Source organism: Zootoca vivipara, chromosome 5 (assembly GCF_963506605.1).
Source record: "Zootoca vivipara chromosome 5, rZooViv1.1, whole genome shotgun sequence".
Taxonomy (NCBI): Eukaryota; Metazoa; Chordata; class Lepidosauria; order Squamata; family Lacertidae; genus Zootoca; species Zootoca vivipara.
In genome coordinates, this window is record NC_083280.1 from 45,581,065 (window position 1) to 45,606,494 (window position 25,430).

Sequence of the window (25,430 nt, forward strand, 5' to 3'; positions counted from 1 at the left end):
CCTCCGCCTTTTGTCCCCCATGAAAGCTGATCCCATCAGAGATACAAGACTGGAACTCTGCAATGGTGTAGTATTCAACTTCCACTGATGGTGGCTCAGGAGGTTTAGGCAGCTGGAAGCCCTGCAGTGAGAAAAAGCGATAAGTAGAGTAGTTAAAAGTTGCACTAGGGTGCGGAGGGAAAGAGTGAAAGTTAAGGTTTTATTTTATTTTAAGAAAGCTGCTTGCGTTTTAAGCAAGGAAGTGAGATGAATAAATGTAAGCCCAGATATTAAAAGCTCATAAGCCATTGCATCAGGGGTAGCTACGATGTGGCCCTCCAGATATTGCTGGACTACAATTTCCATCAGATCCAGCCAATATGGCCAATCACCAAGGATAATGGGAACTGCAGTCCAGCTATCCCTTAAACCTGGTGGCCAATCAAGGGGAATGGGTGTTATCAGTGATGCAGCTCTCAGTCAGTTTTACACTTCCTCAATTCAAATACACTAGTGAGATTTCCAGTTGCAATGGGATGGGATGGTGGGAAGAGGAAAACCATTGAAGCTGGAAGACCTGCTGCGCTACCATCTCCATTCCCTGTTTTTAAATGACTGGATAATGTGGATGGATGCACAGGAGCTTAAAACTCACAAGCCTTAAACAACTTCAAATATTAAGTGGGAAATTGCTTCGTAGTAGAAATCCTACAGCAGAGGTGGCTAGGTTTTTGGGTTGTTGTTTTTTTACATTAAGGGCAACACTGAGGGTTCACCCCAGTAATAGTTATAATCACTCAAGCAAGATTGTAAGACCTGAGGGAGGTAGGACGCAGAGAAAACATTCAAATACATACAATGAAAGAATCTATATTCAACCGAACCTTTTAACTATTGCTTAAACCATAAATATGCATGCTTTTGACAGTGTATATTTCTTCTCCCACCTTTTCTTGTGAAGGGAAAAAAGGGCAGATGAGAGAAACAGGATGAAGAGCCTTTCTTCATCAGACAGTTTATATTTGTCGAGATTAAATGCTTTACAAAATGGCATGCCACTGAAATGAGCAAATCCAGGCCTGCATTTGATAGAAGTGGGTGTGGCAGGAAAATAGGTATTTTAAGGACAAACTTGGTCTAGTACATTAAAGAAGTGGAAGCTTGCACGTACATATTCACCACTGTAACCCATGTATGGTACGGTACAACTCAAAATGAAGAGACGGGAGTATGGGGGGGGGAATGGAATAAAACTCAGTTCTATAATACAGCTGTAGCTCATGGATCACTAATAGCTCCAAACAACTTTTGACAAGTTAGAAAGGCTACATCCACAACATATATTTAAGGTACTCAGATATCACTTTTTAAAAGCCACTGCTTTCCCCCCAAGAATCTTGGGAACTGAAGTTTTTAAGGGTGCTGAGAGTTTTTGGAGATTCCCTCAAAGAGCTACAATTCTGAGAGTGGTTTAACGTTCTATCGTTCTTCCCAGGAAACTCTGGAAACTGTAGCTCTGTGAAGGGAATAGGGGCCTCCTAATAACTCTCAGTACCCTTATTAAACTAAACTTCCCATGATTTTTGGGAGAAGCAATGACCATTTAAAATGGTATCATAGTGCTTTAAATGTATGGTGTGGATGTGGCCAAAGACATTATAAAAGTAGCATGTGCACAACTGGGAAAACAAAAGAGGGTAGCTCTTCCTACTTTCTTTCTTCCTTCCTCTTCCACTGGGACCTGAGTGCAACAGATTAAGAGGTGTTGCATTTGTGTAAAGTTAAATATTTGCAAGTGCCATTGGCAGTATAAAAGAAATTGGCACTCACCAAACTAGATTCTCTTCTTGGGGGAGGTCTGGTTCTTAGATTTGGAGAACCTAGTGAGAGAAGAAATATTCCATATTTAAACAGAACAGGCACATGCACATCCAAGCTTCAATGTTCTGCCAGCAATTAAAATAAAAATTAACCTGCCCAAGAAAAATAAAATAATTTGTTACAATAATTTAATAACAATTTTTAAGGCGGAAAGCCTTCCTAGGCACCTTATGTTTTTAAACAAAATACAAATGACATATTTACGAAAACCAACAGAGCAGCAAAGTCAGCATAAAAACAGGACTGACAACTCTCCAAGACTCCCACAAGCTCCAGATGTTTTAGATTACAACTTGTGCTGGCTGGGGCTGATGGAAGTTGGGGTCCAAAACAACTGGAGGGCACCAGGTTGGCAAAGGCTTGTCTACAAGCTCTAGGAGGTCTAGACAAATGAAAAGGTCTTCACCTGCCCCCACCCCAAAAGGGTTACTAGTTACTATGTGCTGAAGCCAGAACTGATCTGCTTTATCTGAGACACGGGAGAATAATAATTATAATAGATGATTATTTTAATCTTACCAAATTATGTTGGACGGAACTGATGGTGGGGGCAAGGTGCAAATAAGTCAAAATAAAACCAGTGGGTTTTTGGAGTTAAGCCAACATAGTATGGGGATTTTGTTTTGTTTCTTATGATGCCCAGAAAGATGGCATGGCTATTCACAACAATGGAACCCCTTTCGTGTGATCTTTGCATGCAGAGAGGGGAACAAGATCACCATATGGTCCCTGTCTTCATTCTGCACACCTTCAGGAAAGAACTGTATGGAGCCTATGAAAACAGGGCTGTAAATACAGATGACTCTCTCCATGGCTTTTGGAATAATCCTGACAGGATTATACTTCTGTGGGCTCTGTTCTGACATTCAAGTGACTGTACTGAAGCAGAGCTTGCTGCCATGATTTCATGCCCCCTCTTTATGTCTGTTCAATCACTCTAGATGTGAACAACTGAAAAGCCCTTGTGCTAATATAGAAATCTAGACTTTTATGAGCAGTTCACCAGAAGGGGGCGTCAGATGTCTTCCCAAAAGATGAGTCTATGCAGGAATCATGTCACATTCAGGATCATAGCAATCAATCACAGACTGGTGGTTGTCAGACTTTTTGCAGACAAACATCAGCCAAGGGGCCTAGCCAGGTGTAGCCTGCACTCCATATTTATATTCCACTCTGCCCTGCAAGACTTGCTATCATATGCATTCATTCATTCATCTATCTATCCTCCCACCTCCTTTGTATATTTCTTGTGCCAACTCCATTTTCACAAACCTCTCGTTTCAATCAGTTTTTCATGGCTTAATTGGTATAATCCTATAACTTTAAATTCACCCATTTTCTAGATTTAAGAATGAGCTGGGGTCCCCATATGTTGTTGGATGACATTTCCCATCATCACTGACCATTTGGCAAGATGGCTGTGGATAATGGGAGTTGGAGTCCAACAACTTTTGGGGGCCCAGGGTAAAAGCACCACCCATCACCCTTGATCACTGGGCCATGCTGGCTGGGGATGATGGGAGTTGTAGTCCCCTAAACATTTGAAGAACTGGGCGGAGGAAGCTGTTCTCAACTAGTATTTTCCTCATTACATCAGAAGTTGTTGACCCTTCCAACCTGCCCCAGCAGTAAATAAGCAGCTAGGAGTCTACTATGGCCTTACTTATTTGAGCCCTTTGTGGTGCAATCCGTGCTATGGCTGGAGAACCCTGTGCCAATTTTGAAATCTGCTTGTCTTGAGTCATCATGGCATTGCCATTAGAGTCATTGCATAAGATGGGCAAACTTATTTCCTTCTTGGTGATGTGGGATTCTGCTGTTTCAATTTCTGACTGGGTTTCCTTGTCACTAGAGGATTTCTTATTCAACAGGTTGCTGATCTCCATGATGTTTCCTATAATTTCCACTGGCCCCGTCAAGTTCTTTTTCCTTGATGGAAGGTCATCTTTTGCTTTTTTCAGGTACGAGGCTGGGGCCCAGCCCTCTTTGCCTAAATACCTAGAAATAGAAAATGCAAATATATTCAGTTTTCTGTTCCTCAAACTCTGACATGGTGTTGCAGGATGATAAACAGGAATAGAATTAGAATCCCCATGCACACCATAAAATGTATGCATAAAAAAAACCACTAATGGAAAGTGACTATAACCACACTGTTGCCGGTCAGTGCTGCCATACTGAAATGAAGCAGAGATGATAAGTCTGTGGTCCTTTAGCTATGGTTAAACTCCAAATCCTATCACCCCTAGCTGCATAGCAACTGGTAAGTGAGCTCCAAGAATCCTACTTTGGAGATACAAAACCCAATAGTCACTGGATCCTGGATGCTTCCAAGCAGTCCTTAATTTGCAAAGAGGTCTTTGAGATATCAGTAAATGGGTAGTTAGAGATGGGGTCTTTAGACTTGGGGATATTCCCTGGAAAGGGAAAAATGGTGGTTGGGTTGGCACTTTTATGCCAACAATTCCATGCGGACATTGAAAGAGGGGGGGGGGGAGCATCTTCCCGCATCAGCTTTAAAGGAAGAAAAATGTGATCTGCAGAAAGATAAGCAAATCAGTGTAGAGGCCTTGATGCCAAACAGTTTAAAACAGCATTGCACTTGGGAACAATAGGGGCAGATGATTGGGGGCCAGGCACAAAAGATTCAGCTACCCCAAAACAATCCTTCTCCTAGGAGCTTTACATATGTGTAATCACAACGTGGAAGCCTAGCTCAGCACAAAAAATAGAGAAGTGCTTGGAGTTAGTTGCATCTAAGGACAAGCTCCACGATTAACTCTCTTATGCCTATGCAAGTAGAAACAGGAGTATTAAGCAAGATAAAAAGGACACTGGCTTTGCCAAAATTGGGTAGCAGCAAATTCATAGGGGATAAGTTTATCAGTGCTGTGAGCCATGATGTCTATACTGTGCCTGCACAGTTGGATGCAGTATGCTTCTGAACGCCAGTTGCTGCAAACTGCAGGATGGAAGAATGTCATTGCATTTAGGTCCTGCTTGTGGGCTTCCCATGGGCACCTAGTTGGCCACTGTGAGAATAGCATGCTGGACTACAAGGGCCACTGGCCTGATCCAGGAGGGTTATTCTTATGCACTTACACTCTTACATTCAGATTTCATAGATGCACTAGTTCCCTTGCATGGCACAACCCTAAGACTGGCCCGGGAACTTTTTCCATCCTATGTGATGAAGAAATTGCAGCAAAAATGAAAGCCAAACAAGATCTTGTAGCAAGTATCCACTGAAGCAGTTTCTTGCTCTTTCTCCCAATAACAGTAATAGTTATAACCCACACTTTTAAATAGGGTGCAGTCATTTCATTAAGCCAGAGGCGCCAGCTTTCGAGGGCAATTGGGGGACGGGGCGTCAGGAAAAGCCAGGGGCAGAGTTGAATACAGCAGCAACTCCCCCTCCTCCTGCCACCACTAGCGGGGGGGGGGGGCATGCTTCAAACCTCCTTCCCTTGCACAGCAGGAGAAGCAGGACCCCCCCCCCCCGATTCTCGTCCCCCATGAGTTGGCACCCATGCAATAAGCACATTATCTGACAGGCTATTTGCTTGCACAGTTTTTCATAGCTGTGGAAGACAACAGGTCAATTAAGAGTTTAGGGTTAGAACTGTAACCACTAGTGAACCTTCTCAACATTCATAATAAAGGAAGATGGAGCAGGGGAGGGAGGACAACATTCGGATACACTGGAGAGTGGAATGCAACAAGAAGGTGGTAATATATAGAAGTGCTACACTGCAATTCCAAAAAAACAGTTTTAAAAATGCTGAATGAAAAGTTAGCATCCAAACTGTAACAATATTGAAGGGGGGGGAGAAAAGGGGGGGAAATGCCTCCATTTGTCTGAGCGTTTTCTTCCCTGTTAACATCTGCTTTCCAGCTCCAGAATACTGGAATTACTCCAGAGGGAAGGAAACCAGGAAGGGAAAAGCAAGGGAGGGGGAAGTAAGAATCAGTACAGAACCATGTATTTTGGAAACTATTATTTAAGGAGGTGAACATTAAAGACTTTAACGTGGAACTTATTACCTAATTATTAGTGCTTATCTTATTCTTGTGACACATACGTCATTAAGATTATGCATTCTTGCAAGCAGTTTTTTTGTGGCAAAAGTTCTGTTAGCTGTAATAGTCCCCACTTTGGTTTATTGAGCATTTCTTCTAATTTGCTTGCACAAACATTACAGGGAGGTTAGACCATGCCTGGCCTTTATTGAGCATTTATCCTGATTTGTTTGCAGCGTTGTTTATAAATCTTTCTATTAATCATTCGGTCATCCTACACTTTTCGGTGCATTTCCCCATTACCTTCATTATTAGAGCCCCCTGAGAGTCAGAGGGCCCAAGTATGTGCACCAACATACACCTACATCCTATGGAATTAGGTGGAGGCATTTTTCAAGTGGAGTGTACCTGCTGTTCTGATGCTGCTGTTACAAGCATGACATTCTTGACCACAGTTCAGAACCAGCCTAAGCACTGTATCTTATCATCTTTCATTCCTTCTTGCCTTCAACTCGATTCATAGGAGTTGAAGAGAGGAGGAAGAGAAAGCAAATTAGGAAATCCCTGTTTCGTATGCAAGGACTCTAAGTTATTGTGGGCCAAAACCCACAACCCATGGAAGGCTGCCATGCCTTAGGTAGATATATTGGCAATGAAGTCTGCAGCTTCTGGTCAGCTATCCACTGTCTAGGAAAATCAGGTTTATTAACCATTGCATTGTAGTGGATCCCATCTAAACATGCACAACGGAGATAGTCTTGCCATGCACAGTAAGGATGAACACTTCCTAGGCTTTTTAAAGGCCTTCTAGTTTGGCTTCAGCCTAGACTGAATCTCCGTGAGCATGCATCAGCAAAGAGAGCTTTTCTCTGCATGTGCAGAATGAGAAGAGTCTCCGGCATGCAAGGTGCCTTCGTCCAACTATGAGATAATCCCAAACAGCCAACACCAGGGGGCAGGAAAACTGAGCCAGGGCAGGGGCTCTAGCCTGCTTTCATTTATGTCTTCCCCATTTGCACAAAATGTAAACACTGCTAAAAATTAGAGGCTTTGGTCTCCCCCTTCAATGAAAATACTGAAGACTGCAAGAGATTCTAGGCCCCTGCAGACCTTAGATAAAAGGAAGGCTGGCAGTGACCAGAAAAAAACTTTTAAAAACAAAAAGGGAGTTCAGTAATAACATCAGGGGGAGTTTGTGATATTGTTCCTCCTTCTGCAAAGAACTGTGCACTCTGCTCCTGAACCCTTGGCTTTGGATTAAAGTCCCATGAATGATTTAAAAAGGGAAGAATGCAGAGCTGACAATGGGCCAGCTATTCCCTGCTCATCTCGCTGGAAATCTTCTCCCCTTCTATCGGCTTTCATTTGTTATTGATGGGAGAGTTAATCAGGAAGATGCAACAGCGAACGTGTTTATAGAACACATAGAACTCTGTGTGGTTCCATTATTCATAGCTCCAGTGCCTTAAAGATGGCCAGACTACAAAGCAAATGACAACCTATGAAAAATATATGTTCCGCATGCAAAAGAAGTGAGCAATAAGGGTGGGATTCCCAGGGTGGAATGGGAATCACCAGAGTTACCCAAAAGAACTCCTTATAATGTGGCAGGATCCAGAGGTTTGTACCCTCCCTTTGACGGTTGTTTATAAAACCACACAAGGAGCAGGATTCCACATCTTCTTTAGGAAACCTGTACATTTGTCCAACCATTCTTTCAATTATGACAGTCCTTTGCCCTCTTACATGAAAGGGAACCCCATTAAATTCAGTAGGATTTGCTTCCAATATTTAACTGACTGCTGCAGTTAAACTTGAATGGCTTTATACACATTGCATCTTTCATCCCTCTCCTATCACCAAGCAACAGGAGTCCATTATGCTGAGAACTGCAAAGACATACTGCTTACGTGGCATTTAATGTATCTGGAGCTGCGCCATTTTTTTTAAAAAAAGAAAATCCGGTTTATGCTTGAAATTAGCCGTTTAAGGGCACCAGAAGAGAAAATTAGACTGCTTCCCACCCCCCAGCGGTTAAAGGCATACCTGCTTTACAGGCTAAGGTGTAGCACCACAGAGACCTAACACACCACTGCTTCCTCATGACTCCCCTAAAAAGTTTCTTCTAAAATAGTCTATCAGCTATTTTTGCAAATAAACAAACACCAAAGCAAAACAAGGTAATTCATTGACCAATCACATATTAACAAGTATTTGAGCTGTTGCTGTCATACAACTTGTGTTGCACTGACGCGCACACACAACAGTAACAACTTTCCAAAGTTATCAAACATCACACCTGCCGACATTAATCCTATGCAAGTTGTCCCACAGTGCTCAGTGGGTCTTACTCAAAGGAAAATGTCCATAGGATTGCATACTGGAAGACCCCAGCTGCTCACCTCAATAATTAATGAAGAGAACAACCACCCACGAGAGAAGATTTGGATTTTTATTTTTTTTGCAATTTGAAGGACACACATCTCTCCCAGAAGCCCTTTTCCTCCCCGTGCCCGTTTCTACATATTGCACTTCATTATTTTAACTACATATTCAATATAATTTTAAGTAGCTGTACAACTTCACCAGCATTTTTGTTTTCAGTATGCTGAGGTCCTTTCTTAGATACAAGCAACTTGTGAGATGCTGTGTTCACAAGACTAGTAAGCAAAAGGCCTGCCAACCCCAGAATGATTTAACTAAACCTTTACCTTATGTACCACCATCCTTCCAGGTTCTTCTGAATGACCTCCACAGTGACTCCTTTGTCAAACCCGATTTCGTCCTTCCCCTGGCTGGTGTATGACTGGATTGTGACATATTTCTCTTCTAGCAAAGAAAGAGAGGGCAACATCAGTTAAGATCAATACTGGCCCCAGCTGTTGCTCTTTCCTGATTGCTATTCAAAATGATTTCACAGCAATTAAAATGTGGCAGCATTGCAGAGGTGGAGTCTTGCTTGTGAGGCCCTGTACCTATTAGCTAAGCATGCCTGTATCAGCTCCTCGCCACCGCCCTGCGCCGTCAATGCCAACAAATGAGACAGGGTCCCTGAGGAGGGGTCTCCCCCATCTCCTACATATGGTATTGACAAAAATCAAGCTCTCTGCCAGAGTAGCAAAGCATCACTGGAGGAACTTGCTCCAGCTGGCTCTATTTAGCACACACATGGTTATGTTAAACATTGCATTACTGGAATCTGAATGCTGAAGCTGGAGTAGGACCAATACTACTCCAGCTCGAAGGAATGGACTGACCTATCGTCTTCACACTCCTAGAAATAATACAAGTTTGCAGCACCAAGCTGCCAGTATTTGTGGTTTTTTACATGATTAGATCATATTGTACCTTCCCTAACCCCACTCCAAACCTCAGTGCTCCCAAGAGAAAGGCAAGTGTCACTTTCTAAGCCTCTTCTAAAATAAAAATAAAAAATCAACGTTGTTAATTTAGTGCTGGAAGTCCTGTTTTACCCACCCACCACAGGTCTTTGCAAAGCCATGGAATCACAAAGCATTTTAGCTACCGGTAACTGTGCACTTGCTATGAACTCTACCCAACTCTACACTAGGTCACAGTTGGGGGACCTGTGGCACTCCAGATGTGACTAGACTCCCAACTCTGTCAGCCCCAGCTAGCACTCACTGATGGGAGTTGTAGTCCAACAACATCTGCAGGGCCGCAAGCTCCCCATCTCAAGCCATAACCACCTCTGTACGAAACAAGAGTCAGGAGAAGAAAATGCCTCCAGGTTACCCAGAGACTCTCATCTGCATATTAAGATGCTAGCTAATTACATAAGCAAAGTTTTAAATTGACATTTCAGTGAATTTGGAAGACCTCTTGGGATAACAGATCAAGTAAAAGACTCACCAATCAATGACTTTTCCACACTAAAGCCAACTCCTCCTCTAATTTTATAGTTGCTGTAACATTCACACTACTCTCTTGTCCGGTACCAGTTTCATAATCTTTCATTTGTTTATTTTCTAGACTGGGACATAGCAGGGTGGTATTTTTTAAAATCTGAACAGCAGCCCCACAGACAGCTATCATGTGAGCAGCATACAGAATCCAGAGACTAAAGAGAGGGGAAATGATTACAAAATGATGTGCTATTTCTTTTTGTGTGTTTGGGGAGGTGATAGGGAGTCTCGTTGCTATTCTCCACAATGCATGAACTCTCTTGTGCTTGAGGATTACAGTAGGGAAATATTCTGTTTCAAAATAAGTAAACGTTTAAATTGTTCACAGGATGGAAGAGATGGGGTTGCATTGCTTATCTGTTGAAGTCTCCCCACCCCACCCCACAAGGGAGTCTGGATACCCATATCCTGCTACTTGATGTTCAGGAGCAAGGGGAGTTTATCCAAAGCAATATATTGACTGCAGTGAATTAGTCCAGGATTCTCATCACAGACATACCACTTTAACCAAGATAGTGGTGAAAATGCTTCTCATGCAAATGCAAGGATTTTATTGGCAGATATTTATGCTGTCAACCTAACTATACCACTTGGGATTGCAGAAACAGAGGGGAGAGGAGAAAGGATCCTTGATGTAGGCAGAGTTTCAGATCCCCAGGGAGTCAATACAGATAGATGGGGTGGAGACAACAGCAAAAGATAAGAGCAGTACTTTTAAACAGAAAGAAAAAGGCTCCCTGCTATCTGGTGCAGGCTGATGCCACCTTATCAGTTAATTGAAGGCTGGTGTCCAGAATATAATATAATGTAAGATAAGGTTGTTTGCCAGAATTCCCAAGATCCCAAGCCAGTTCACACATTATGGTAACTATCTGGTTTGGAGCTCAGTTGCATCAACAGAAGTCTGTGTGGAAACACACTGCCACGTGTATAATTGATTTCCAATCGTACAACTGAATGGCTGAAATTCCTCCCTAACTTGTACAGCAGTAGGTCTGAATTATAGTGTGGCATCATCAGTTCAACTTAAGGGCTGGATATAGCTTGAGGAGTTTTGAAAATCTTATTGGCCAGCCATGAAGTTTTACACACACATTTAAGAAGGCAAATAAAAAAATTCCTTCAGTAGCACCTTAAAGACCAACTAAGTTTTTATTTTGGTATGAGCTTTTGTGTGCATGCACACTTCTTCAGATACAGTGAAATAGAAGTCCCCAGGCACTTATGTAGAGAAGGGGTGGGGAGGGGTGGGGATGGGGAGGGGAGATCACTCAGAAGGGTGGTGGAAGTGGGTGATTGACTGACTGATAGCTGTTGATGACCGAAAACGACTGCAAATGGTTTTGCATGAAAAAGCAAGGGTTGAGATGGCTGAAGATCGCTTATCATGTATAATGAGATAAGAATCCGATATCTCTGTTCAAACCAGGTCCCTCCATGGTTTTGAGCTTGGTGATAAGTTGTAATTCAGCAACTTCTCTTTCCAGTCTATTTCTGAAATTCTTTTGTAGTAAGACAGCTACTTTGAGATCTTGTATAGAATGTCCTGGGAGATTGAAGTGTTCTCCTACTGGTTTTTCTGTCTTCTGGTTCCTGATGTCAGATTTATGTCCATTTATCCTTTGGCGTAGGGTTTGGCCTGTTTGTCCAATATAGAGAGCTGAGGGGCACTGTTGGCATTTGATGGCATACACAATGTTAGAAGATGAGCAATTAAATAGTCCTGAGATGGTATGTTGGATGTTGTTGGGGCCAGTAATGATGTTGTCCGGGTGTATGTGGCAGCAAAGTTGGCATCTGGGTTTATTGCAGGCTCTGGTACCAGTGTCCATGTTAAGTCTGGTGGTTGTGTTATTGTGGGTGAGGAGTTGTTTAAGATTGGGTGGCTGTCTGTAGGCAATGAAAGGTCTTCCTCCCAGAGCTTGAGAAAGGGAGCTGTCATTGTCCAGGAGAGGCTGTAGATCTCTGATGATGCATTGTACTGTTTTAACTTGGGAGCTGTATGTGATGACTAGTGGTGTTCTGTTATTTTCTTTTTTGGGTCTGTCTTGCAGCAGGTTCTCTCTAGGTTCTCTCTAGGTATCAGTCTGGCTCTGTTGATCTGTTGTTTAACTTCATCAGGTGGATATTTTAGTTCTAAAAAGGTTTGCTGTAGATCTCTTAGGTGAGATTCTCTGTCTGTAGAGTTGGAACAGATGCGGTTGTAACGTAGGGCCTGGCTGTTCATTGTTAGGTTGATGGTGGGGTGAAAGTCATTGAATGTCTGGTGGAAGGTTTCCAGGGTCTGTTGTCCATGTGTCCAGATAATAAAAATATCGTCAATGTATCGCAGGTACAAGAGAGGTTTGAGTGGGTAGGAGTTTAGGAAACGTTGTTCTAAATCTGCCATGAAGATGTTGGCATACTGTGGCATAATATTTAAGAAGGCAGGCAGAGGAGATAACAGCAATTCAATAGGGCCATTTTTGCTCCCTGCTCCGGATGCTGATGACATTCAATCTGAATATGCTGTTATCTGCATTAGCTTGTGGCTCAACTGGCACTGAGAAAACTTGAAAGCCTCTGCAGAGAGATCCATACTTCATTTTTTGTTTTCTGGAGATGTTGGCAAGGGACACGACTGCAACACACTCCAACAAAACCACAGCCTTGTTTCATTAGGATTACTGCTTTTGGACTCTTTATCACACTTAGGACATGCTGAGCCATCAAAAACAAAAAGCAAACAAACTACATCACACAATGGGAGAAACTGCATTCCTTTGTGGGGAGACGCAGTCATCACCAAGAACTAAGACTTTTAAGGGACAGCTGAACCACAGAGCTGAACTGGTGTAGTTATGCCCTCTTTTGTGGTAATGGCAGGGGGATAGAAACTGTCTAAGACCATTGTCACACCCTAATTAAACTACAGTGGTACCTCTACTTACAAATAGCTCTACTTATGAATTTTTCTACTTACAAATGGAGCTCCATCTGCCATCTTGGATGCGGTTTAGATAGGATTTTTTCTACTTACGAATTTTAGATAGGGTTGCTTCTACTTACAATTTTTTTCTCCCAATGCATTCCTATGGGATTCGACTTACAAATTTTTTCGACTTACAAATGTGTGTTTGGAACGCATTAAATTCGTAAGTAGAGGTACCACTGTATATTTCCTAAGATTTTTCAGTGCAGTGGTGAGAAAGCTTTTTAACCACAAGGGCAATAGGTGGCAGAGGAAAGGACCAGACCCTGGGATGGGCAGAACCAGCTTTCCCTTTACTCAGGGCTTTTTTTCAGCCAGAACTCAGATGGGTGCCATTGCCATTCTAAGAGAACAAGGAAGGTGTTCGTGGCAAGTTCCAGCACCTTTTTCTAGGAAAATAGCACTGCCTTTACTCCATCTCACTCTTAAACACAAACACACGCCTCTCTTTAACCCTGTCCCCTTGAGACTGCTGGAAAGGTGAATGGCTGAGCAGCAAAAGTGGATGGGGCCCTCTGGGGCTTGGCAGGTCAGCCACAGAGTGTCTAAGTGCCCACTCACGTGTATTTTAGAGGAAGCCGTGACAGTTAAAAGTGTTGTATTGGTGAAAGTGTAAATATGCCATTAGAAAAGTTGAAAGTGTAAATATGCCATTATAGAAGGTCATATAGTAGTGCAGTGGCTGTGGATGAAACTGACCTATGCAGGAACTTTGCCCTATCATTTCCTGCACTGTTATGGCAGCTGCCAAATTCATGTGCAAGCAGCTACCACCATACTATGGTATGGGCCTAACTTCAAGTTGCTGGGAAAACAGTATGCAGCCATATCTTACTGTTTGTTAACTCAGTTTCAGAATCATGCAATAATTCCTTATCTTTCTACAGGTCTTAACTGCTCTGAGCCCACCTAAGGAGACTCGTTAACAGCCATATTATTTTGAGGCTTTGGAGGTGAAAATATTAAACTGCTAGGCAAAGGATTTCAATGAGATTTGCACTTGACTTTGCAATGATAATGCAATGAGCACAGGCTAGCAAGTGACTTCAGAAACCTCAGCTACACCCCCTCATAGCTAAAACATGCTGAAAAAGTATCCCACTGTGACTATTATAATGAGACAATAAACTAACATCTAAACCCACATATTTATGATTTAAGAGACATAAAGGGGGTGACATCACTATGCAATCAAAGCTCTGCTTTGTGTATCTTGCACATTAAAGCTTCTTTCTTTTTTCTTTCTTTTTAAAGGCTCCTGCTGCAACAGTTGCAAGAAATAGCACCTCTGCTTTTATTGAGGCAAATGAGAGTGTAAGCATTGCATAAAATTAATGAAAACTTTGGAAACACCACCAACGAAGAAGCAGCAGAAGTATTAATGCCTTGTGCTTCCTTGTCCCTGGAATGTATGAAACACAATCTGTGCATCTCTTTCACCCAGGAAATGCTCAAGTTATGATGTTTAATTCTATGTAATAAACACACCCAGCTGACAAATGTCAAGGGGGACTGCTGCATTTACAGGTTCTGCAAAAGATTCAGACACTTCTAATAAGGCCCAGTTTTGAAGCCAAATTTGCAAATGTCGAGCAGATGAAGTTTTGCCCATTACAGACTCTACCCTTTCCAAAGGGTTGCTATTATTTGTTTTGGGTTTTTTTGGTGTAAAACCATCCAAAGTTGAACATGGGTCTTTCTGAAATATTTTATTTGTTCACTTAAGATGAGAAAAGTAAGGCAGAAGAAGAATGAAGGAGAAAAAGAAGACATGCTTGCAGCTGAGTGTTGTCAGATTAAATTCCTACAGATATTAGAGCCCTGGTTATAGATTTGTTCTGCTGTTCTATTTTTAAGCCTTCTGTGCTGCAACAGGAAGCTATCATTAAAGTTTCCCTTTGCAGAGTGCTTTCGCAGCAAAATATTATAGCATTTCCCAAATTACACTCATTTGGTTTCCTTACAGTGGTGGAAAAAGGGAGACCACAAACACACTCACACACAAATGCACACACACACAGTTTATAAATTAAGCTGGCACTCCTTTGAGCATGGGTCCGCTTGTAACCCCAAAAGCAATTTGCAACAGTCTTCAGCTGAGGCTAACCGTAGAAAAAATTACAATATCAAATGTATGCAAGTCGGCATTTATGGGAAACAGCAATGAAATGTTATCATTCAGAAGAATGACTAGTGTTGTATCCAGCTGACCAAGGAGTATTTAAAAGGGGTCCAAGTAAGATAGTATACAATTCAGTTTGCAGAAAAAACTAAAGTGGACAATATGTGGTCTCTTAAGTTTTGTGAGCCATTTCTTGTTTGATATTTTGGTCTTATGGTTTTATTGATTGTAGGTCACTTTGGATCCTTCTTTGAAGGCAAGAGAGATCACTTCTCTCAAATTAAATAAATAAGTTAGTGGACTATCACCATCAATATTCTCTCCCATGTGATATTTCTTGCACCTGTTTTTAAACACTGCATACTATATTTCTAGATCAATCATCTTTTTTAGAAGAAGCTGTGGAAAATAAAGCTATTTCAAGACAGTGCGCAAACCATTGCAAGCGAGATCAGTTTCCTCACTTCAATTAATGTTAAAGTCCAACCATCCTTTGTGTTAGAAAGACCTCTGGTTGTTGGCAGAAGCCACAAACACGCACACTATGCCACCTACAGATGACTTACTCTGACGCACTACTGCAGTATAATACCTTTGAAACCTACAAGATTACTACTCCCTCCAGACGGTGTTCCAGGGATTGTGCCAAAGTTTAGCCAAGTTCAATTTTTCTCCTCCTTAAATCTGCATGTCTGAGACATGGTGCACTCACAAAACAGCTGCCATGTGGCTTCTGTAAGTTGGTCCCTGTGGCAGCTGCTTCAACACAGCTTCTTATGCAGGGATCAAGCAATTTCTCATTGAACAGGATTAACAACTTTTGAGCCTTCCAGAAACATGGAGGAAGAGCTATCAATTTGTGGTTGCTCAATACAAATGGCTTGGTGGTGATTTTCTCCATGCAAGAGAAGCAATTAGAAGCAGCCCTTTCTTGACAGATGTTTTACCAGCAAAGGTAACTCTTTAAGAAAAAAGCCTTGCATGGTATTCAGCTAAATTTTACTCTGAGTACACACATTAAAATTAATTGGCAAAACTTAGTCATGTTCATTTATTTCAATGTTTCTACTCTTGAGTAAAACTTGGTTGAAACTCCTTATGTTTCCACATACCTGAACTAAATGGCAAATGAAAATAGTTATCTAGAAGCTCAAGGGATGGATTTTTCTGTTTTTTTCCTTTTCTCATTTTTTTTTCAATTTTAAAAACTGCACAAGCGTTTGTGCAAGATACACCTTTCAGTTTCTTGAGACTGAGGTGAGATGCAAGTAGAGTAGAACTGTCACACAATTTCCAGTGACTCAATCGCCTTCTGTGACACAGGCAGGAAGGGCCACAGCTCAGTGACAGAGCATCAGCATTGCAAGCAGAGTATCCCAGGTTCAATCCCTGAAATCCCTAGTAAGGCTAGGATAGAACCCTGCCTGAAATCCTGGAAAGCTGCTGCCAGTCAGTGTAGACAACACTGAGGTAGATGGTACATGGTCTGCTCAGCATAGGATGCCTTATTACGTTCTTAACGGCTGAGGCAGGGAAAGCTATCCCAAATGTTTAATTTATGTCTCTCTGTGTATCAGCTATGGACATCACTGTGTGACCTGATCCAGCTTTGAAACACTGGGAGCAGAGGCATGCAGTCTGGGGAATTATCTAATTAAGGCTCCTAAGCAACATGCAATAGCTCAAAATCTTCCAAACCACAAAAGAATTCTCCATAAAAATACTTTCCCTTCAGTCAGCAGTCTCTTTCACGCCATCTCCCTTTGCCTCCTCTGAACCCCTTTGTTCAAATAACCTCTGTCAGGACAAAGTCACTCCATGCCTGAGAACTGAGATAATCTAATAATGTTAAGGTTTTAGAGCATTTTCACATAAGACAAATCCCCACTAACAGTCTCTCACAACCTGGTGCCTTCCAAATGTCTTGAACTACAACTCCAATCAGCTTGGTAAGCCAAAATGTCTGGAGGCACCTGGTTTGGGAAGGCTTGTTTACTACCAGTTCAGAGAATTTCTTATGACAACTGGCACTCCAAATGATAGTAAATCAGTAACTTCAAGCCTGAAAAATGTGCAGTCTCTGTGATGGCCACCTTCCCAAGAGATAGTGTAAGACCCAAGGAGTGGCCTACAAATTTCATGATTCTCAGAAAGAATTAAGAAGATTTCACCACATCCTTAGGCTTCATTCTCCTCCCTTTATGTGCAGCCCAGCTCTGGCAAATGAACAGGGCAGCGTTCTTCCCAACAGGCTGTAAATCAGGAGCATCAAATGTTCCCAGGAAGGTTTACTGTTTTTGTAAACGTTTCCAGTAAGAAGCGGCTTAGAGTCAGGAAAGGCAAAAGTCATTACAAGGATCTCTCTTCTGTGTAGGAAACAGTGTGATCCCCCACGTGTGCTTTACCATGTGAAGAGTACACAACTACATTCACATGCATGAAATGCCCAGCTTGGCATTATCATCCCATTGCATTTATATGCAGCAAAACCACTGACACATGCCATGACAGCCTCCTGCGCCATTTGGTATAGTATACTGCTATTCTGGTAGTCTGCCACAGGAAGCATGTAGCATTATTTGCAGTGTTCAGGTTCTTCCCCCACCCTGCTTCATGGGAAGCTTTTAATATTTGATGTTTCATTGTATTTTTACATTCCGTTGGAAGCTGCCCAGAGTGGCTGCAGCAAACCAGTCAGATGAGAAGGGTACAAATAAATTACTATTACTATTATTACTACTCTGCTACATGCCGATCAGAGTTGGCTACCCACTCCGAGCTCTGCAGTGGGGGTGGGATACGGCAACGGGGGGTGGGGTGGGAGAATTAAATTTCATGATTTAACTTCATCCACCAACCTAGTCCTTAACCTTCAATACACTATTAGGGGATACAGGCAACATCCTCTTTAAACAGATTTCTAAAACATTCCTTTGCACAACCATTCTCAACTATAAACTTAATTTCTTGGCTTACACTATCAGCCTACTAACTTTAGGTTTTAGGTACATTCCCTTCCCTCCCCATGGTCACAAGAACTACCCACAGGAAATAATTAAGAATGAAAGAGCCATATTTACATCAAATGCAAAAAAGTGATCAAATTGGCCTTTTCCTGCCTTCCCTTTTTCGGTCACCTTAAGGACCTTCAGAAGTGGTGCACAGATTAAAAGATGTGAAGAGTTGCTTGTGAAAGCATACAGTGTCTGCAGAGCTGATTTTTGCAATTGGCTCCCATCTGAACATGCTCAGCAGGTAGCACACCTAAATGCCATCTAATTTTGCTGCAAGCAGGCTTGTTTCTACCGCAGAGAAGACAAGACCCAATAAAATGCAATACACCCGCCAGCAATCTGTAGCAATGTTGAATGGCAAGAGAAGCAGCAGCAGCCACCAGCATGTGCATCCTTCAAGGGACCACGTCCCAGAAGTTATTCACCTCGACTCTGCTGCCTGTTGACCATCCCTCCCAGTGTCCATCGCCGGTCCAGGCGTCTCAGGTGTGCCTTGCGTCTCTTAGAAACTATGTTGGAAAATGGATGAGAACATAAAAAAGGAAATAAAAATAAAATGTGATGGGTGGCTGGGTGGGGTGGGAACCAAACTCAACGTAAAACATGGTAACATTAAGGACTAGTCTTGTGTTAGCGAGGATGAGATGTAATAATAGATTGGGATTAGTTTACAAGAAGTGATAGAATAATAAACTACCTGAGGCCCAGGCACAAACAGGCTTTCTCATGGTTCTTCATTTAGTGGACATAAGATCATATTAAACAATAACAGTAATGGGTTGTATGTATCCAGAATTTTGGGAAGTCTTAAGAAATAGACATCAATAATATCACAGCACCTTTGCTTAGAATGCAGGGTGTTTGGAGCATCTTTTTATGACATCTTTGTGGCATAGGAACATTCAGAGCCTTTGCCAAAGTTGAAGCCTGTTCCTTAGATAACTCTGTACGAGCAGAGGGGAGGTCCAAATCTGTACTAGGCAAGATGGAACCTTTAAAGAGGCCTCTACAGTCCGATGTACACCAATTACACCGTTGGCTTGCTCCCATCAGCCCCAGCCAGCATAGCCAATGATAAAGGATATCTGAAAACATCCGTAGGGCAATGGGTTCGCCATGTCTGTCCTGAGTAAAGATGCTACAAGTGCACCCCAACTGTATCTCCCGTTTGTGGATATGAACTTTTCCTCTGATGCAACCTACACTCTATCATTCCTCTGCACTAGGGCTGAAGGGAGCCTTAATGTCATGCACAACTCTGTTTTGGGACAGCATCCTCTGTGCACAGTTATTTATGAGTTGGATAAAGATGTACATATAATGGAATATGACAAAAAGTTAACACTAAAAGGGGAACAAATACTATGATGGGAGAGGATAGACTTGGTCAGCACTAAGCAAAATAGGGCAGTTAATGGCAACACCTTTTGCTGTACGCAGATTCTGATAGCATCTTAGACAAAAAGACTTGCAAACTGGGACAAAGCCAGAATAATATCAACTATATAATACAGTACTGTATACTATTCGTATACATCAGGAAAAATATATATTATGAATACAATTTCATAGATTATATAAACTCCTCTCCCCCACTGTGGTCTATGAAAGATTCAAGACAAGCTGAAAAAAACAACTCAAATAGCTGTGTTAAATCTCTTATGGAAGAACATGGGTGCATTATTGTATACAAACCACAAGGGTCTAGACCACAATTTCTAGAAATCGTTATAAACTCATAAGCATCGTTATAAACTCAAAAGAATCAGCATTAAAAAAATTTTTTATTATGCTTTGGAATGATGCCACAACCCATACAAGTGTTACTTCTATGATATGCTGTAAGCCAGGCACCCCCAAACTTCGGCCCTCCAGATGTTATGGACTACAATTCCCATCTTCCCTGACCACTGGTCCTGCTAGCTAGGGAGCATGGGAGTTGCAGGCCAAAACATCAGGAGGGCCGCAGTTTGGGGATGCATGCTGTAAGCCATCCAGAGTGGCTGGGCGGGGTATAAATTAAATAAATTAATAAATTAATCATTCATTCTATAGCCTCTTTTCCTACCAGATCAAGGTAGCCTAGGAAGGCACTTAAAAGGCTTTATTCTTCCCCTTAAATGGCATAAATAACTGTCAATAGGTAACTACTAGCCTTTGTGGTGGTCTTTAATATAGCTATGCTAATTCCTATAGGGTAAAGGTGGGTTTTAATTATAATTCCTCACCCAGATCAATCACAGCTGTTTCTTACCTTCCCCTCCTTTGGACATGTTAATTTCAGAATCATCTCTAATTCCACTTTGGGATTCCAGGTAAGTGGCAGGGACCCAGCCCTGCTCTTCCGAGGTACTTACAAACCACCAACCTGTGAGGGAAAGCAAAGAATAAGTGTTAATTCACTACAGAATCACTGTCCCCTAATAATTTCAAATTCTTCAAAACCAGTGTGTTAAGTCATCCTGGTTATAATGCTAGCACTTCTGCACCCGTTTCTAAAGTTCCTTTTACACTGTATTCCTTTTACTGTATCATGGTGGAATTGTGGCTTTTTGATAAATATAACAATATGTCATGCTAAATTTCATTCACACTGCTGTGTGTGGCGTGGCACAATAGCAGACACGCATGTTTCTGTTCCCCTGTCATTCGCCCATGAAAACGGAGGGAAAGAACTGTATGCTGGAATTCCACCCAAATTTTGTCACATGGCGTGATCCATGCAAACTACAGAAAAATGACAGCACAAAACTCCTGCATTTACCTGGGTTATCAGGAGTGGAAAATTGGTTCCCCCCCCCCCCCGGAAACAATTAACGCAGAAATGAGTGCTAAACATATGCTGGATTTCCAGAAGTGTGAAAGAGCATATAAATGATCAGGGAAGGAAACACCAGGAAAACAGAGTAAAGTGCTGTCTGAATGCTGTTTAAGAGTTGTACTCCTGTTCAAGACTCCAGCCACCCTGGAACAAGAACCTCTATAGTAGGATGGGGAACACAGCAGAACTAATAGAGGTGGGGCAGAAATTAAAATGTCATTTTCTCTCTTTCTCCCGCCCTGTCCAAGGCTTCCCTTGCTGTGCTATCCAGCATTAAAGGGTTCTGAGTTGGGGCCTGATGCCAAACATTTTATAAGTATACAGCAGGAGAGGATGAGTCTGGAAAGGGGGGAAGGGAAACTTTTTGCTTTCCTTTCCCATAAAGTAGGAACTGCAAGAACTGCATTTTTTGTATAGAAGTTGGCATATTGCTGGTGGAAATAAAATCACCTAATTGCCTATGTAGGCACAAAAATGTTCTGCATTCCTGGTAAAATCAGACAGGTTGCACCAATTTCCTATATTAAAATGATTCCACACGCTTTTGTAGCCCCACAATTGGGTCCAATTGTGTTGAATAGCTTTTGTAGCCCCACATAATTGTGTCCAAATGCCGTGGAAAACCCCTGGACTATTCAATTGGAAGTGGGAGTGTCAAACTGGAAATTCAAATACTAAAGTTGCAATTAGAATTGGTTTCTTTTCACAGTGCTGCCAAAAGACATTACCCCAACACACTGTGGGTCACATCATAACTAAGGTTTTGCTGCTGCTGCAAGCGTCTGTGGGCAAAGTTCCACTAACAGGATGCTCCTGCCAGTGGAAGTTTTTGCTTCTCTCCCCTTCTCCCTGTAGCGCCTAGGTTAGGTGGACCCTTGGAGCAGCATGAGGGCCAGGGCAGGGGGAAGGGGCAGATCTCCACTGGATTCCAATTCCCCCTGTAAATGAAAATAGCCCTTCTGATCATGGATAACTAGTTAGGATGTAAGCCAATACAGAACTGCAGACAAAGGACAGAAACTATTAACCAAACTTAGCCAAGGCTGTGTGCTTTGCTTCCACTTTTAAATAAAAACAAAATGCCTGTGTGAATTCTACTTCATAATAAGCTCCCTGTTGGAAGGAAATTGACACTCTGCAAAGTTGGACAATTCCTTTCCTATTGATATTCTTTAGCATATGGGTGATGTTAAACACAACAATTAATGAACTTGTAAATATATAAATTCTCACTGAGGCAAGGAAAGAGACTTGCTTAAAACATAACTTTTAAAATGAAGTGGTTAATGGTCCTTCACAAAGCCCAGGTGTTAAGCGCAAATTAGATGCTTTTACTATTGGCTACTTCTCTCTGCCTCTCCCTAGGCACAGAGGCTGAGAAAAGTCAGCTGAAGTTTGCAAGAGTGAGAGATGGCAGGGAGAATAAGTTGGAGCAAGACCTGAGCCTTCTACGCGTACCCTTGGTTTATGAACTAGATCAGTCATCCCCAAACTTTGGCCCTCCAGATGTTTTGGATGCTCTTGGTTTTTGGAGCTGGGCAACCAAAATGAGGGGAGTAGAGAGGGAAAACAAGGAGCAGGTGTGTGTGTGTGTGTGTGCAGCATGGGCCAGAGCATCTGTACCAAACTCCCAGGGCTAACACCAACCCAGGTACCATGCTTTGAATTTAAAATATGCATGGAGATAGGAGACTACACTTGTACAGTGGTGAAAGAAGAGCACTCTGTACATGCTCACTCCCCACATATTCCAGGACTCATACCTGGTAGTGAAAACAAGACTCAAGATGAACCCCGTAGTCTTGACACGAGTTAACTTGGATAGGGGAAACAGGCAAAACCAGTTGCTTATAGCTACAGCAACAGTGTTGCTAAAAGGAAAGTGAGAATGGGGAAAGTAAATTGTTGTGTAAGGGAAACATACTATAGCCACCATTTGTAGTTTGCTGGCAAGGAAGTGGGGCCCCATTGGATACAGTAGGGCAAACATATGTAGGATTTAGTTGAAAGCTTGTGGAGGAAGAAGAGAGGCTGTAGCTGTTGGAAGTAGCAAGCAAAAAGGCACCCTGCATTTACTCAGAGGAAAACTGCTATTTCAGCATAAGAATTCTCTGGCATGGATTCACCAACTGACATTTGATATTGCTCTAGTTCAGCATTCCTCAGACATAAATGTGGACCAGAGCCTACTGCATGGCATAAAATATAGTGCATTAGTGAGTATGCCTTGTAATCTATGGTTTGCCTCACTGCTTTAGTTATCTAGATTAATCTGCTTACATGCACCTTTAATTCCCATTTTCCACTTGCATTTCATTTGAATCTCAATTGTGATGGCCCCACTGGTTTTCAACAGGGCAGAATCCCAAATCTGCCCCAACCATGCACAGGAGGGTTCCCTATTTTACTGTGCAAATAACAGGAGGATAACATTCAAAGCTCATACTCTATAATCTAATTCTGCATGTGAAAGTGCTCTACTCCAAAAGTGGAGGCATGCATGCATGCATATCAAAGTTAGATATTCTTAAAATAATCTAAGCCAATTCTAGGAACCTCTCTCTTGTTCCCCTAAATGTTCCAAAAGGGAATCAAAAATAAAAACAGAGCAGCACCGATGACACCAGAGCCATTACTAGCATCATTTCATCAAGAGGCAGAGATTTCCATTTCCAAGAGAGATTTGGAAAACTTTGCTTCACATTATTCCTGGTCAGGGAATTTAGTTACACTTTTTCACAGCAAGAGGGAGATTCTCCTGACATGACGTTTACCCACAGCAGCCAGCTGCCATAAATAATATTATTATTTAAAAAGAAAACCAACACCACCAACTCATTTCAAAAAGGCCTACTGCTGAAAAGGAGGAATAGATAATGGCAGGGCAGGATAGGAGGCATGTTGGAGTTGAACATGCAACTGTAATTATGACGCAGAAGTAAACAGACCAGAAGCTGATACACATCTGATCCTAATTAGATGGAAACGGTCCTATGAATTCTTCTTCAGAAGCAAACGTTAGCCTGAGTGAAAAGAGCTGCACTATAAAGTTAACACTCTAGTAAAAACCATGACCTTTGAAGCATTTCATTTCACCCTGAACTTTGGTTTTGTGCCCTACTATTTCACAAAACAGAAAAGTTGGAAAAGACCTAAAATACTATTTTCAACTCTGCATATAGCTTAAAACGGTTGAGCCAAACCAAGCCATTCCATACCCAAGTACAGCAGGGGGTTCTTGAACTTTCTACCCACAGGGCCCACTTAAGAAGGCTGAGAATTACTGAGGCCCACTAGTCACAAAATGGTGGCATATGGAAGCAGAGTTTAGCATAACCAGCAGGCAAGTGCTGTCATTTCCTACAGATTTCTAATCCATCTTTGGAAATTGCTAAATACTTTGCCACAGTGCTTGCATTGTGGCAAGGAGTTCCATACCTCAGGTTTCCTCAAGCTAAGTACAGATATTTGCTCTGGGGGTATGGTGACTCAGCCTTCCTATTTTAGGCAGAATTTGCTGATCCAGAAGCTCTAAGTGGAGAAGTCTTTGTCCTTCATTTTTTTCTTTCCTAACCTCACATACTTCTCAAAGTATTGTTACCCATCTCCTGTAATTTCTTCTCCCATTCTCCTTTCACAATCAACTTGTACCTTATCCCCCACTGCCAACTGCCAGTTTCTTTCATTCCTCTTCCCTGATCCTTTCACATCCCCATGTCAATGGTTTTCCTCGCCAATATCCTGCCTTCCTGTACGGTCTGTATTTGGTGGTGGTCCAGTGGGTGTGTTTGGTCTAGGAAAAACAAAACTAAAATAAAGCAGCGATCTACTTCACCATCTATACCAACTTCCACATTGACAGAAATAAACAAACAAAAATCCACCCAATCAGTGCATTGTGCTCCACTCAGGGTTAGCCCTGCTGGGTGAAGTGATTTAATTCAGGCGCAGCTTGCAAACAGATGGAAAGCAGGAACTAATGTTAAAATGGTGTGCCAAGTTTTAAAAGTGTTGGCTTGAGCAGTTTTAAGGTCCACATGGCAGCCAGGAGACAGAGTTGATTGGGTAGTATAGTGGTACCTTGGTTTGCAACCACTTTGGATTACAACCGTTTCGGATTACAACCACGTCAAACCCAGAAGTGTGTGTCCCCTTTTTTGGATTACAGCCCCCCTTTTTTATTACAACCAATTTTTGGGGGGAGGCCCCATTGGCGAAAGTGCGCTTTGGGTTACAACCTGTTTTGGTTGACAACCAGACCTCCAGAACGGATTATGGTTGTAAACCAAGGTACCACTGTATATCAACACATACACACATGTGAATGAATGAATGAATGAATGAATGAATGAATGAATGACCTTGGGCTGGCACTCCATTAGCTCTTCCTTTAATTTCTTTATCAGAAGTGTTATTGTTATTCCCAAGGATCAGCCAGAGATAACTTGTTTTCCTTGCCAACGCATATCTAGCCATTAAGCTCAATGTCTGGCTGTATATAATTACCAGCTTAAAACGCAGTAAGGCTGTTTTCCCCGTTTTGTTTAAAATAGCATTTGCATGTTGTTGCACACAGTTGTTTGTGCTTCCAAGTCATCCACTGCCTGTCCACACCAGTGGGCAGAGAGGGGGCATGGATGTTTTTAGATGGCTTACATTTTCAAATCAGATCAACACTGGTTTGGGGGGAAATGCA

The 25,430-nt window shown here is 42.1% G+C and overlaps 1 protein-coding gene across 10 annotated transcripts in view; it reads right to left on the reverse strand.

Moving 5' to 3' along the window:
- The window catches only part of SH3PXD2A (SH3 and PX domains 2A), a 275,011-nt gene that overhangs the window by 14,002 nt on the left and 235,579 nt on the right, over nt 1-25,430 (reverse strand). For all 10 annotated transcript variants that reach the window (XM_060274714.1, XM_060274716.1, XM_060274713.1 and 7 more), the window contains 6 exons: nt 20,168-20,281; nt 18,339-18,422; nt 8,592-8,709; nt 3,524-3,858; nt 1,810-1,859; nt 2-121 (listed from right to left, as the gene is read on the reverse strand). In XM_060274714.1, coding sequence (XP_060130697.1) covers nt 2-121; nt 1,810-1,859; nt 3,524-3,858; nt 8,592-8,709; nt 18,339-18,422; nt 20,168-20,281 — 821 coding nt within the window. The remainder of the gene's footprint in view (nt 1; nt 122-1,809; nt 1,860-3,523; nt 3,859-8,591; nt 8,710-18,338; nt 18,423-20,167; nt 20,282-25,430) is intronic.